The sequence below is a fragment of the Megalobrama amblycephala genome, linkage group LG23, assembly GCF_018812025.1.
Source record: "Megalobrama amblycephala isolate DHTTF-2021 linkage group LG23, ASM1881202v1, whole genome shotgun sequence".
NCBI lineage: Eukaryota > Metazoa > Chordata > Actinopteri > Cypriniformes > Xenocyprididae > Megalobrama > Megalobrama amblycephala.
The window spans coordinates 25,804,428-25,820,209 of NC_063066.1; the positions used below are offsets into that span (position 1 = coordinate 25,804,428).

The following is a 15,782-nucleotide window of genomic DNA, read 5'->3' on the forward strand; positions in this document are numbered from 1 at the left end:
GTACAGTATACATGGAATACATGGATGACACACATTTCCTACGTTGTGTCCCAAATGATGCACTATGCACTTATACACTACATGGTTGAGGACAGTGTGTATGAATTTCATGAATATGCTGCTTATTTTGATTGCATTTTCAGCAAAAATATAAAATAACTCATATTGTGATATAAGATTCCCTAGCGGAGTGTGTGCTTGTGTGAGTGAGATTTATAGAGCAGAAAGCACAAAGAAAAACACAGTGGGTGCTAGGGTGTAAATGGCTTAAGTATGCCTGTTTTCTTGTTTGTTGGAGGAAGAGATCAATGAAGATTTCAGAGTTACCGCATACGTCTCTGTGTCCTGCGGTCATCAGTTGTCTTGGAAAAGTGCGAGGAGAGATTGTGCGTGCATGCGGTCTCCTGTAGTAAAGCTGAGACAGGCACTTTGGCCTCATATATAATGTAAAAAGTTAATAAAAATTTCAGCAGTACTCGTTTAGTTACGCTCGGGTGGCTATGAAACACTTCGGCTAATGTGTCTGTTGGTCAGACATGTCCGGGTTGACCTTCTTGCAAGGAGAAGTGAAGCCAAAAAGAACCAGCCAATACCGAAACTGTGAAATGCAAAGGAATTAAAGAGATTTGTTAATAATGGAATTGATTTAGATTTATTTAGTACCATTTGTGCAGAAAATTTCACTGTACTGCTAATAGACTTTCTGAGTAAAATTCACACCACATCTGGTTTAAATTAAAGATTATATGGTCAGTTTTTATTGCTATTTTTCTCTGCTTAATTATAAACATATTTATCTTGCTTCATACACCATTTTGGATTGCAATTTATTATAGGATTGCCTTTAATGATGGGAAGTCCGATTCATTGTTTCATAAAATTGGTTTTCAGTGGTTAATTTTGGTCCTCACATAATTGTCATCGCATGATGCGAGTTGTTAAATGAGAGCTAACTGTGAGTCAGGCTTGCTGAAAGAGTGTTTAATGAGTCTATTGTTTACTTGAGATCCACAAGGACCAATTCAGTCTAGTTTGTGAAAGAATCATCTAGACCAGTGGTTCCCAAACTGGGGTACGCGTATCCCTGGGGGTAGTGAGGTGACAAAAGGGGGTACGTGAACAAAATGCTGAGTAGTTCATTTAATTCTACCTTAAAATAATATTAAAATCAAGCATGTATTTCTAACTGCCAAAATGTCATAAATCCAGTACATTTAATCAAATTACTTCATCATTTGCAGTCAAAAATGACTGTATCCAAACAAGCAGCATGCATGATAGATTACGTGCCGAATCTGCTGCCTTAAATCGCGCTAAATTACTGTCGTTCTCGACAATGCACCTTTGTAAAAGTGGGGATTCAGCACTTACTCGCATGAAGAACCAATATAGACAGATAATGGATTCATTTCAAATTAAGACTCGAACTTTCTCCGATACAAAAAATACCTTGTGTGAGTTCTTGTATTTAATGATGATAACGAGCAAGAATGCAATTGTTCCCAAATATCCACATGACTGCAAACGTGACATTTTATACAACAGGTCAAAAAACAAAACGTACATTTTAAACACAGTACTGTCAGTATTTACTCTATTTTGAAATGTAATAATAGTTCTAACAAAAACCACAACAGAACTACAACACACGTCTGTGTTTCGTGAACAATTCTGCGGCTTTGAGCGAATCGTGAAAGTCAATGATTCAATGATTAATTCACAGCCATTTACTTCGTTACTGAATGAATGACTCGATGACTCACTGATAAAAATGAATATAAAAATGCACTGGAAAATCAATTTAGGGGGCAAATATTGTCCCTTAATGGTAAAGGTGTGACTGCAGTCTAAGTGGAAGAGAGGGGGGTAGAAGGATGGTAATCCCTTCAGGGGGTACTCCAAGCTAAAAAGTTTGGGAACCACTGATCTAGACCAAACGATTCACTGAAAAGATTTATTCGTGTAGAAAAATACACTTTACAGCTAAAAGACAGACTTAAAAATTCAACCTGCATCTGGCATAAATTAAGGGTTTAAAATAGTCTATTTACAATTTTTATTTTAAATTTTCTCCATTTTAATTAATTAGAAGCATAATTATCTTGTAGGATTGTCTTTATGAGAAGTTGATTCATCAAGTTCACTGTGAATTGGGTCTTTTGAGCAGTTTGTTCAGAACTGGTGAAAATGGGTTTTCAATAGTTATTTTTGGTCCTCACATAATCGGCATTACATTAAACTGTTAGCGTTCTACTGTACACATACCTTTCGAAAGAGACCAAAACCATGTGTATACTCCACATTTCAAACCCAAATAAGTTGGCAAAAGTAAAAAAATCTGAGGTAATCGGTTGCATCATTTTTTTAAGTTAAGAAATTCAAAGTTTAAATATGCAGAACTGGCAGATTTCAATTTTGTGCTTTGCTGTTGTTCCCAATTGCTTCCACTTTATGATACACTAACAGTTGACTGTGGAATATTTAGTAGCGAGGAAATTTCATGGATGTACTTATTGCACAGGTGGCAACCTATCACGGTACCACACTTGAATCAAAGAATATAAACTAACAAGAAGCAAAATGTTCCATTGCAACACTAGCGCCCAGCAGCAGCCCTGCGTTTCTGCCATTTCGGGGTGAAAGCTACTCTACTAGCAGTCCACTAGTTTCTATGGCAATATCAGCTGCTTTGTTAAAAAAAAAAAAAGTACATTAAAGCTGAAATCCAACCTGAATGATGACAACACAGAATAAAATACTATCACTAGTGATCATCAAATCCTTTTAACAGTTTATTTTACAGACTTTGTGTTTAAGTCTTCCACTTTTTTCACAAAACCGTTGGTCTCTAGAAACCCAGTCAGTTTGGGTTAAAATTATTTGAAGTTCAAGTATTAGCATTATAAACACTGAATTAATACCAACATATGAAATTAAATTAAGGACATGCATCAGAAAAATTGGGAATGTTGGACAATAAATATATAACAGAATATGACAGCTTGTTTTTGCAGTGTTGTCTAATGTATGTTAAAGCAAAAGTGTCCAAAAGTGGGAATTTTGGGATAACGGACACAGCAATGCATCATGTATTATAAGATCACTATGTTTGTAGCATGATCCATTAAAACGTACAATAGCCTATATGTATTTCAGTTCAGATAGTGGAGTAATATTATTATTACTCCATTAGGTCTGATCTATATTTTTGGCTGCAAACGATGATCTTAAATATTAATTATTAATTTACTATTAATAAATGTGTAAAGTTGCATAAAATAGAAATAGGCAACGTTACCTCATATATATGGGTTTTATACACCTGCGGCCATGGAAATGATTGGAACACCTGAATTCAATGATTTGAAGGGGTGTCCCAATACTTTTGGCAATATAGTGTATGTCAGTTAAAGTTTCTTTTGAAAATGTGTCAGTTTCGTGAGCTCAAAAGAACAATAAAGTTTGAAATACTAATTTGTTTAATTTGAGTTTGCCCTACTCAAACCAATTAATTATTTTGAGCGTTAGGGTTTACAGTGCAGATGGTTCAAGAACAGCGTGCAATTTACTTTGGGTATGCCTTTTTTTAGGCATTTTAGGCAAATTTTACAGGAATGCTAAGGGGTTAACATTACTGTGAGTCTGACTTTTCTGAAAGAGTGTTTAGTGAGTCTCTGAAGGACAACTATGACCGATTCAGTCAAAATGTAAAAGAGTCATTCAGACCAAAAGATTAAATGAAAAGCGATAACTCATTAGAATGATTTGTATACACGTCAGAGATCACTAATTACTAGTAAAATAGATTGCAAAGAGCCAGTTTAGTTCTAAGGGCTAAAGAGAGAGAGTAGAAAATGGTTATGTGAAATTAAATTGACTGATTTTGGTGCAAGAAACCTTGATTAGCATTATAAGTAGACCTCTGGGGGGGAAATAAAATGCTGCAAAGTGTAGAAAACAGCCTTTTTAAAATTACATCAGAATATAGGCTTATAATAACATGGTGAGTGTGTGATAGATACCAGCCTGCGGAGATTCCCCACACAAACCAGAAGATCTAACCTTGTAGAATTAGATTTTAAATCACAATAATCAACAGCTCTTGGCATCTCAAGAAAAGAAAGGTATTCGGTAGCGGCTGCTGCAAATAAAAGGCCCCTCTTACGGTTCTTCTGGGATCTGTAGGTTTAATTGGTTGAGCGAGTTCACCATTAGTCATTTGTGTGGCTGTTTTCGGTGAGCATAACAGCCCCAGCCGTGCCGTAATGACCCAGTAATCACACACACATACGCAGCTAATAGCGAAGTTCCTTGCTTGTGTTTAATAGTACACCCGTGTTTGTATTACATCCTGCATAACGCCTGCCTATAACCGAGCACATCTGCGATTTACTGCCTGCTGTTCTTATAAAGAATGTGGCTGTATGTGGCCCTCAGAAGCCCTTGGTTCTCTCTCGGCACCATTTGCCCTCCAAATGGACTGGCGTTTAGCCGCCGGGCGCAGCTGCCCCTCCTCATCCTTCTCCATTACTGTCTGTTCTGGGTGAGGCCTGGTCCAAATGGGCCGCTGTGCCACTCTGCACTGCTCAGTCACTTATCGGCAGAAGGACAGAGGGATGGGGAGAGAGAAAGGCATGAAATCCTTAATGCATCTTGACTCTCTGAAGCCCTCACTCTGCCACTGCACCTGCCGGGCAGCCCGAGGCGACCGCAGTCCACTGGCAACTCAATGCTCAGCTCACTTTTGAAAGATGGCGAAGCGCTTGCTGGCATCTGCTTTTATTGTTGTTGAAATCGTATTGGTGACGTCAGTATTTGTGTACATGGCTATGCAGTTTTTTTGAATTAGCATCATGTTACTGACATGATGCTAATCACTTGATGTTACGGATTCTTTATTTGATAACCTGGCTGGGTTTATGTTTAGCTTTACATTTGACTTTGATTCATTTAGCAGACTCTTTTAACATGAGCGATTCATCCTAATGAGGCAGTAGCACAAAACGTGCGCTTACACTGACAGTCAGGGTGTAAAATGAACACTTGCTAAGTTAATCAGTCAAGAGCAGTTACAGATGCATAAAAATGTTTTTAATGTTGAAAATATAAAACGTTAAATACTGTTATTTGAAATTATAAAAAAAAATGAAGACACTTTAAATGTGAAATTAAACCTGCCAGTACGTGGCAGCGAATCACTGTTAATGAGCGAATCAGATTCAACCGATTCATTCAAGCGGCTGATTTATTCACATAGTGTTGCTCAGAGACGCAAAACAATTCTGTGGACTTTGGAACTATTTTCGTTGGCGAAATAATAGACGATTTGGTGTCCTAAATGTAAGTCACTTGATATTAAGTTCTTGTTCATTAAACTGTACGTTTTTTTTTTTTTTTTTTTTTAATTTCTTTTTTTCCCTGTCACATTTTAAGATCATCATAAATTAGTTATCACCTTGCCAAACACATCGTTGGCAAGGTCTGTGACTCAAGGTTCCATATATGGTGACTGTTTTGTGATAGAAATGATAGTGTGGCAGAAATGTATTAATTTCTCACAGGAGAATGCATTAAAAAAATTATTTGGAATGTGGGTGTCACCCGGTGGCTTTTTTTTTGGGGGGGGGGTATAGCGCCTAAAAAAAATCTCATAGGTACTTCAATTTTTGTGATATCAATTTCAAATTTGGAGCAAAAACTTGGATGGACATATGGCTTTGATTTTATAACAATTTAGTAAAATATAGATTTTGTATAAAATACAAAGTTCATTTAGTACAGTACATTTGTTTTACAGTTATGTGTAGTACATGCTTTCAGCAATAATCTGTCATCTTTAGTGTGTACCTTGAATTACAACCATTTAAAGGTGATACAGAGGATCTTTTCGTCGACTGAGAAACCAAAGACTGTTACTGAGTTTTTGAAATGAGCGCATGCGTAAGAACAACCCCCTTCCTTCACAGCTCATTTCGAGGGAACGCCTCCCAAAACTCGTGCACGAGTATTGGAACACGAGTGTTTACCACCGGCATTCGCTGTGTCGTGTTAGTGGATTCATTATGTCGGACTCACTGCAGGTAACTCATAATCTGCAGTTGTTATTCCTGTCTCCTGACAAAAACATTGCATGCGGCGCCTGTGGAGTGTGGAAAGTTACTGGAGCGCGCAGCCGCGCACGTCTCTCACAAGGAACGTCACGGCAGTGATTGACAAGCCAGAGGGCCAATCGCTTACGTGATGATCGCGTAAACGATTGGCTGATGTTTTTAAGGCCCTACCTCGTGCACAGATGATGTATATTAATATTATTCCTTTCAGTGCACCTAATAAATAGTCTTTTACCAGTTAGTAAAGACAGTTTCGAGTAATATTGCAAAAATGTATAAAACAAAACATCCTCTTTAGCACCTTTAAGTTTGGAAGGGGGTTGACAGTTAAGAGGTTAAAGGGTTATGTAAAGTGATTCAAATCAACTCTATGTGGGGATGCATGTGTAGAATATTCCTCACATTAAGTCACTGAACAAAAACATTGTCTTCACGTTGTTGCGACAGGTGCTGTTTACCAAGAGACTGACAATGACTCATCTTGCATATGATGTTGTTAGTGACGCGCTGTAGTCACAAATATGCTAGGAAAAGTCTTAGGGATAAAATACAAGCTTAGAGATAAAATAAAAATACAAGCTGTGTTCCAATTACGCTGGATGTATCTCAAGAGATTCAGTTCACTTTACAAAATTAGCTAATTTGCAATGCACTTCAATGTCATCAAACACTTAAATCAGAGGTTTTGAATATGATTACATCATATGCTTGTGATACCAATCTTTTCACTTGTATGGAAAATTAATTACCTCCAGCTGCTTCTCAGTGCAAATTGCTGTAAGTTAAAACCTATCAAATGACAATAAAATGAGAGTTTTAGGTGACGTGAGCAACAGCGATCATTGGCGACAGTGTTGAGCATACTTTATGCCAATAAGCACAGTACAGATGTAACAACGCAACAAGATTTTGAGAGCCTCTGGTGAAAATTGAAATATCATTCCATCAGTTTAGTAGGTTTAGTACCTGAAGGCATGTTTTTACATGCAAATATTTTGTCAGGCTCTGCATTGTATCTGACATTTAGACTGAATGGATTCAAACATCGCAAAATGTGTTAAGCTGCTTGTCTTCGCTATTTGTTTAGTTTTCTCGTCCCTAAGACAATGCTGTTTTCTAAATCTTCCATGAGATTATCAGTGTTAAGTCAAAATTCCCTGTCTGTTCAGGTGAGTATCTGTCTGGAGTGTAACAGCAGCAAGCTCAGAGGACTCAAACGGAAGTGGATTCGTTGTTCAGCTCAGGCGACCGTTCTCCACCTCAAGAAGTTCATCGCAAAGAAGCTCAACCTGACATCCTTCAATGAGGTATGTGATCCTTCAGATCTGAAGCTTCATAGGCCCTTGCATTTCAAACAAAGTTCAAAACGGAACCCATTATCTGCCTTTTCCGTCTGCCGAAGTTAACTCGTTAGAGACCTTTGCCACCACGCCGGCCAGCATCGCTGTTTCCTCCATGACAATGGCTCATGCGTGAGTCACCACACGGATTTCAAAGCTCCTCCGCGCTGTCACGATTCCCACAAAGCTTTCAACGTGCCTCATATTTTCCGAGACAAATAATAGCCTGTAATATCATTTGCTCTCTGTCATGTATCTCGCAGCCTGCCAATGTCTCATAGTGCAATTTAACACAAAACTTGACTAATTATTGCCGCTTCATCACCGTTTTTTCCCTCCTTTGTGTTAGAAATGTGTGGGCTTTTCCACCACACGCATCCGTCAAAAACTTTCCCCCGCAATAATACTGTCAGATGCCTGTTGTTCTCTGCAAGTATCGAGAGTTATAGCTGCCAGCGGCACAATACTGCTCTGAGCCAGATAAAAAATACGACTCCGAAATGGCAGCAGTTTGTGTAGTGGCTCTGCTTTGAAGTGCAAGAGAAAAGCAAAATCTTTGAAGAACTAAATTCTAATAAGCATCAAAAGTTTCACGCCGTCAGACGTTTCTGTCTCTCTGAACATGCCTGGTTCGCATCCCAGATACTCATGATGTCTTTAAACTCTGAATAGTGCAAAGAGCTCACGGCCTCCAGCAGGTGTTGCTGTGGTCGTGCTGCTCTCGTTCGACTCACAGCGAGCCAAAACGCGCAGACACCGGCACTGGTGTTTCACTGCATGCTATTCCAGTGAGAGCGGCATCCCTTATACTGTGATACACATAATCCTCTGGACGGTTATGGCTGCTCTTAAAGGTTTTGTTTCCTTTGTTTTGGCTTGAATAACAGGTTGAACGGAATGTTTTGACAGTACAAAGGACTGCCACTCTTCTGTAAAGCACCATAAAATCCCACCTGTCCCCAGAGACATTTGTTCACAATTGATTATGCGGTTCTCAGGGATAGTTTATTCTGTTTGGCCGATTGCAATGTTCTGTGGTCAAATGTTTGTATAATGGCTGATAAACTGTATATTTGAGCATTGCAACAGGCAAATGATGTCCTAAGTAGCTGTGTTAGCTTATTTCTTTCATATCACCTGCAGTCGTCGTCGTCTTTTTATAATAAAATATTTTTATATTGTAACTTTAAAATAACTTCAATCAATATTTGATATTATATTATAATATATTAGACCATATTGCCTATTTCTTTTTTTTATTTAATTAGTGAGTAGCTGTGTAATGGGACTAGGCTTTGCATCAGGGTTTCTGATGTACAAAACAAATAAATATTTAATAAAAATCTTTTAAACATTTTTAAAATCAGCTAGTGTGTGGGCTGTCTTATTACATACACATCCTCTAGACATCCCTTTTTTTTTTTTTAAGGAGCGATCACATGCCTGGAGCAATCACAGATGCCTGGAGCACAACAAAATTGAATCTTGTGATGCATTTTTAAAAGTTTAAATGTTTTTAACTTAACACATCATTTTAAAAATGTGACACTCATGCCTTGAAACATTTACATTTGAGTCTGACGATAATTGCCTTAATGCAATGTTGAAGGTGGTAAATTTAATTTTATTGCTGTAATGATGATGCTGGGCATGAATTTAAAGACAAAACCTCTCAGCGTTTTACTTTTTACGCTAAAGTTTTAAGCATGCTAAAATGTTTTAAAGGGTTAGTTCACCCAAAAATGAAAATAATGTAATTTATTACTTGTCCTCATCCCGTTCCACACCCGTAAGACCTTCGTTCATCTTCAGAACACAAATTAAGATATTTTTGTTGAAATCCGATGGCTCCGTGAGGCCTGCATAGGGAGTAATGACATTTCCTCTCTCAAGATCCATTAATGTACTAAAAACATATTTAAATCAGTTCATGTGAGTACAGTGGTTCAATATTAATATTATAAAGTGACGAAAATATTTTTGGTGCGTCAAAAAACCCCAAAATAACGACTTATTGATGGCCGATTTCAAAACACTGCTTCGGAGCATTATGAATCTTGTGTCGAATCAGCGGTTCGGAGCGCCAAAGTCACATGATTTCAGCAGTTTGGTGGTTTGACACGCGATCTAAATCATGATTCGACAGAAGAATCATAACACTCCGAATCTTCCTGAAGCAGTGTTTTGAAATTGTCCATCACTAAATAAGTCGTTTTTTTTTTTTTTTTGGTGCACCAAAAATATTCTCATCGCTTTATAATATTAATATTAAACCACTGTACTCACATGAACTGATTTAAATGTGTTTACCTTATGGATCTTGAGAGAGGAAGTGTCATTGCTCCCTATGCAGGCCTCACGGAGCCATCGGATTTCAACAAAAATATCTTAATTTGTGTTCCGAAGATGAACGAAGGTCTTACGTACGGTGGCCCAGTAGTGCACAACACAACGAAATTAAAAAAGCAAACATAAGTTCACAACACAACGGAAACAAGCCACAACACAACGAAATAAAGCCACAACACAACGGAATAAGCCACAACACAACGGAATTAAACCACAACACAACGGAATAAGCCACAACACAACGGAATCAAGCCACAACACAACGGAATCAAGCCACAACACAACGGAATAAGCCACAACACAACGGAATTAAACCACAACACAACGGAATTAAACCACAACACAACGGAATCAAGCCACAACACAACGGAATCAAGCCACAACACAACGGAATCAAGCCACAACACAACGAAATAAAGCCACAACACAACGGAATCAAGCCACAACACAACGGAAATGCTCCCGACCACTTGGGGCTCTCAGAGCTAGGTAATATTACTATTCCTTGCCACCGTTCTATAAAGTCGACAGTTTTACAAAGATATCAATACCATGATTAGTTTTAAGTATGTAAGCATTGTATATCGACATGGTATATTAATTAAAAATCAACTACGTTCACAATAGCTTCATATTTATACTTGTGAATGATTTGACGCGATACCACGGCGCATGATAAAGGGAACATCCACCAATTCCACCAAGTGGTTAAAACGTATAATTTGTATTCATTAAAATTACTTTTAACATTTAAAAACAGACATGTTCAAATTCCAAAGGTTGTTAGTTCCTGTTGGTAAGACTGACAAGCTTTGGAATTTGAATATGTCTATTTTTAAATGTTAAAAGTAATTTTAATGAATACAAATTATACGTTTTAACCACTTAGTGGGATTGGCAGACGTTCCCTTCATCATGCGCCGTGGTAGCGCGTCAAATCATTCACAAGTATAGGCCTAAATATGAAGGTATTTTGCACGTAGGTGATATTGAATTAATATTTCATGTCGATATGCAGTGGTTACATACTGTTTAAACTAATCGTGGTATTGATATTACTGCCGACTCTATAGAACAGTGGCAAGGAAAACTAACTTTACCGAGCTCTGAGAGCCCCCTAGTGGTCGGGAGCATTTCCGTTGTGTTGTGGCTTGATTCCGTTGTGTTGTGGCTCGATTTCGTTGTGTTGTGGCTTATTCCGTTGTGTTGTGGCTCGATTCTGTTGTGTTGTGTCTCGATTTCGTTGTGTTGTGAACTTATGTTTGCTTTTTTAATTTCGTTGTGTTGTGCACTACTGGGCCACCGTACTTACGGGTGTGGAACGGCATGAGTAATAAATGACATTATTTTCATTTTTGGATGAACTAACCCTTTAAGTTGCTAAAAATATTAAAGCTTAAAAATAATCACGATAAAAAATAGGGATGGGTCTGGATGGCCAATAGGGTTGGGTATCGTTTGAATTTCTAGCAGCTCCAATTCCGAAAAACTAACTAATATAAGTTTCAAAACATTAAACATTATTAAAGACAAGTATACAGTCAGTAATACAATAAGAACAAATAAGCAAATTAGGAATAAATTACATAATAAATATTTACAAGTAATAAATAATTACAACTGAACAAAGTTCAGAAATGGAAAACAAATGTAAAATAACATTGCATAGTTTTCTTTTTATAAATAAAATATAGATTAAAGTTACAAAAGTTATTCAGTCAAGATCAGTGAGTGAATTTCTTTTTCTTTTATTCTTTTATTAACAGTTCTTTTCAACTGCTTACGTTCACATGAACAAAACTGACTGTGTATACGAGGATATTTTGAAATAGTTTTGTGTTTATTTGTCCATTCAAGCAAAAGAAGACGCAAAAGAAACTCAATTCAGTGTTTGCGCAAAATATTAGAGGCGGGTTTTTGTGTGCCAAGCACAGCAAACGGCGTGCGAGTGCCGAATTAAGTGCTTTTTCATTTCTTCTTGTGGCCAACTAGTCATGCAGCAGCAGATTATTTGACCATCCTGATCCATCTCTTATATTTTGCGATAATGACCAGCTGACCTATGTAATGGTCTTTGTAAGATCATGGAAAGCTAGTTTTGTTTAGACTACTGTAACATTTTTTTTCTTTGTTTACTCCATTTGTGTGCTTATTTTCAGCTGGACATCTTATGCAATGAAGAAATTTTGGGCAAGGACCATACTTTGAAATTTGTTGTGGTAACAAGATGGAGATTTAAGGTAATTAATGATAAATTTGTGTGCATGCATGCTTGCTTTAGATTTCCTGCTTTAGTCTTCCCATTTGCGATGTGCATGTCACGTGTATGCATGCATGGATAATTTGCATAAATTCATAATCATATGCAGTATGTGAAGATATGAAATTGTTTTTATGATGTCATGACCAGTATTTTTTATTTATCTTGTCCGTCGTAAACAATGTTCATTCAACAGCAAGTCAGAAATTGACATGTTGATGCATAGCGCATGTTATTTTTGCATATAGGTTGCATATCTAATCCTGCTTCCTTGAAATGCCATTGCAAAAACAATAGAAGCCCTTGACTTTCTGTACCATAGAGTGGCTCTATGATTTTCAGTCACACGAATGCATGTGTGTTTTGTGTGCGTTCCAGAAATCCCCCCTCCTACTTCATTACAGACCCAAAATGGATCTGCTGTAGTTGGACAAAAACGCTTGGTTGTTTTGGCCCAGTGGCTGAGGACTGTGCTACGTGCTATATATGCAGAGACCATCAACGCCCACACCAAACAAACAAATGCCCGTCAACACAGACACGAGCCAGCAAACAACAAAACCAGCACAGCCACTGCAACACTGGCGACTTACGGGAACAACCGCTTTTCTCTGTCTGTTTGTCCGCTATATGTCCTAGATATGTGAAAAATTGAGAGAAAGCATATATTTATACTTTTGTATAGATGAGAGAAGTGGAACCCTATTGGTGCGCTGTTTACACTATTAAAACAAAAAAGACAAAAAAAAAAAAAAAAGGTCATAAGAAATGGTTTAACATTTTTTGTACCATTGGACTTTGTTCCCACCTCAATTATGGGCAAAAAGATGGTGCTCGGTGTCTGCCGTCCTCAGTGGAAGTGTCCACTTTTACACTGCTAACCAGAAGAGAGGAGGCGTTTCAAATTGGCCGCTCTCTCTCAGGTCTTACCCAACACTTCTCGGGAGCGCAGAGCCTTTCTATGCTTATATAAAGCAGTTTATATGAGTGTATTATCTCAGAGCGGTTTCTTTCTTTACTTTCCGGCGCCGCTTCGAGTGGAATTGTGAATAAGCAAATTTATGTGTAGTATTTATGTTCTATTTACCAATATTGTATATAAAAGTTGTTGATGGAGAGAAGGGATGAAAGATGTAATGAAAGTGTGTGTGAAAGACTAAAGGCTAGAGAAATAGAGAGTGGTTTTCCAAAAGTGCTATATTTTGGCCTACGTTGATGTGGCTTCATGGAAAAGACTTAAATGTTCAGCTAAATTCAAGCCAGATTGAATCCACTGAATTGGATGAATCTCTCAAAATATTTTCACCCCAAAATTAAATGGAAAAGCTTAAAGAAAAAGAAGATTTGTTTTGGGATGATTAAGACTTTTTTTATATATATATATTTTGACATAATTTTCATGACAATTACACAAATCTCTCAGTCATTACCATAATGCATCTTTATTGTTATTCTCATTCTCAACACAGTTTCACATTACTTTAATACAGATATTTTTCACTGCATTACAGTTAAGAAAACTGCAGTTTTTTAATCATTATTTGCAGCACATCTTAAAGTCAGTACAATTTATACAATTGTGTGATGTATAAATAAAATTTAAATAATATATCAATTTTTTTTTTTTTCATTTTTATGGTATTACGGTAATGAGAAGTTTTGGAGAAAGTGTAATGAAAATAATGTGACAATGCAAAAAATCTTAATGGTCATAAAAAAACACTGTATTTTCTTTAATAATAATTTCCTAAATTAATTCCAATAATAATGATAATAATCATTATTATTATAAAAAGTTATTTAACTAGAGCTACGTATTTCCATTTGATTTTGAGGTAAAATTTGACCCACACAATTTGACAGGTTTCATGGGATTCACCCTCTCAGTACATCTCTTTTCAGTGGTGCAGACTTTTCGTGATGCAAAAAGCTTATATTTTGGTCAGACGTTTAAGTGTCTAATTAAATGCAGCAGTTTAAAAAAAAAAAAGGTGCTTTTAATCATTTGATCCTCACAAATGCTAATTTGCAGCTCTAGAATCATTAAAGATTTTAAGGATAAATCCTTAATATGTTAATATCTTTAACTTGCATTCAAAAATAGCCAACCTGCCCCTCATATCCTCATATCATACGTCCTGTGATAGATTCCCTCAACCTCAGTGTCATATATGCAATGCGTCACCTTTTAATTGAGACAAAAGATGAAACATTCAGTCCTTACAATGACATGATGTCAGCTCTCCAATCCTCCGCAGTACGAATGTAACCCACAAGTAACCGTCCATATGTATTGTACAGCTATTTGTTTATCGCTGTCTTAGTGCCAAAGGCTTCATAAACCCTCCTGACTTCACTCTATTCTGGATGGCAAGCTGTACAAATGGCAGATTTAATACAGAGGAAAATGACAAATTGAGATCCGAGTTTAAGCGATATTTATGATTTGTCAGGTTAGGTCAGTGAAAATTGGCTGGTAGTTGAAATTGATTTTTTTTTTTTTTTTTTTTTTTTTTTTGCAAGCCCTTAACAAATTGTGTACCAATATGGATGTTGGCAGACAAATTGCATCTAGTTGATCAAACATTAAAGGGCTCTTATCAGATTTCTAACGTAAATGTATTTGAAACATTTCTTAAGGAGCAAATTGACTTTTTTATATCTAAACATTTACTTAAAAAAATCTGTTTTTACTTTGAAACAAGAAGATGTGCATCATCTACTATAGCGGTCAACTTTTACACGGGTAAATGCCAAACCAGCTTGACCAAATCTTTCTATATCTAATCATTCAGTTATTCCACAAATACTGATATTTTAGATATTCAATACTGCAGTCTTGCATAGAAACAATGGTTCATCTGCCCGTGTCTTGTAATGTGAATCTCAGTATGCATTTTGTCTTCGGCTTCACATTTTTTAAAACTGCACATTGTTTTTGTTTTTTACTTTATTGCATCACCAATATGCTCTTGTAAAGAGGATGCTGTCATGATGATTTAAATATTGCGTTCTTCAGCCATTTCACGCAAACATTTATATGGCTAGTGTTCCAAACACCGACTGCAGGTTTATTCCTCACAGACTGGTGAAAATACAACAAATACATGATTTTACTGTTTTTATTTAATGCGTTTCTGATTCTCATTTTCGTCCAGCATTGGGTGTCTAAGGCTGGAGGGTCTTTCTTTGGGGAAAGTTGGGTTGGAGAGATTGTTGCCATGGCAAACGCTGGGGTGGGTCATTCTTTGGGGTCATCGCCATGGTGAAGGCTGGTGTTCGCAGGTATTTCTCCCATTTGAGCCAATAAACGGTGCTAACGTTTTGTACCTTGTAAAAATAAAACCGAACTAAACATGGTGCAGACCGGGGGTGAGTCTTAAAATACCTGTACTTTTCTTGCTTTTTTGAGATGTTTGGTGCTCTGATTTTTACAACCTGTTTTAGGGGGAAGTTGGTAGTGTATTCATAAAAATTTCATTTACTGCTGTCCCAGGAAATCAGTCTCAAATAGCAAAATAACACCGTCATTGTCATCTTCTGTCTTAAAGAACACTGGCATTTAGAGTAAAGGTCTGTTGTACATCACTTCTACAGCTTTGCTCAGTCATCACAGGATTTTAACATAGCAACTTTTTCTGGCACTAGTCTGTATTGTTAAACCTTTATTACAAATCTCTATGCGGTTGCTCTATTTTTTTGACAAGCGATGAAGGCAACTTG

At 37.0% G+C, this 15,782-nt stretch overlaps 1 protein-coding gene across 4 annotated transcripts in view; it reads left to right on the top strand.

The window, feature by feature from the left end:
- The window catches only part of LOC125258897 (polycomb group RING finger protein 3), a 100,083-nt gene that overhangs the window by 45,058 nt on the left and 39,243 nt on the right, over positions 1-15,782 (top strand). For 3 of the 4 annotated variants that reach the window (XM_048176101.1, XM_048176102.1, XM_048176104.1), the window contains exons 8-10: positions 7,280-7,417; positions 11,959-12,039; positions 12,438-14,759. In XM_048176101.1, the coding sequence (XP_048032058.1) occupies positions 7,280-7,417; positions 11,959-12,039; positions 12,438-12,485 (267 nt within the window). In that variant the 3' untranslated portion in view covers positions 12,486-14,759. Of the gene's footprint in view, positions 1-7,279; positions 7,418-11,958; positions 12,040-12,437; positions 14,760-15,782 lie in introns of those variants that run through there. The other variant, XM_048176105.1, reaches the window with a different exon arrangement.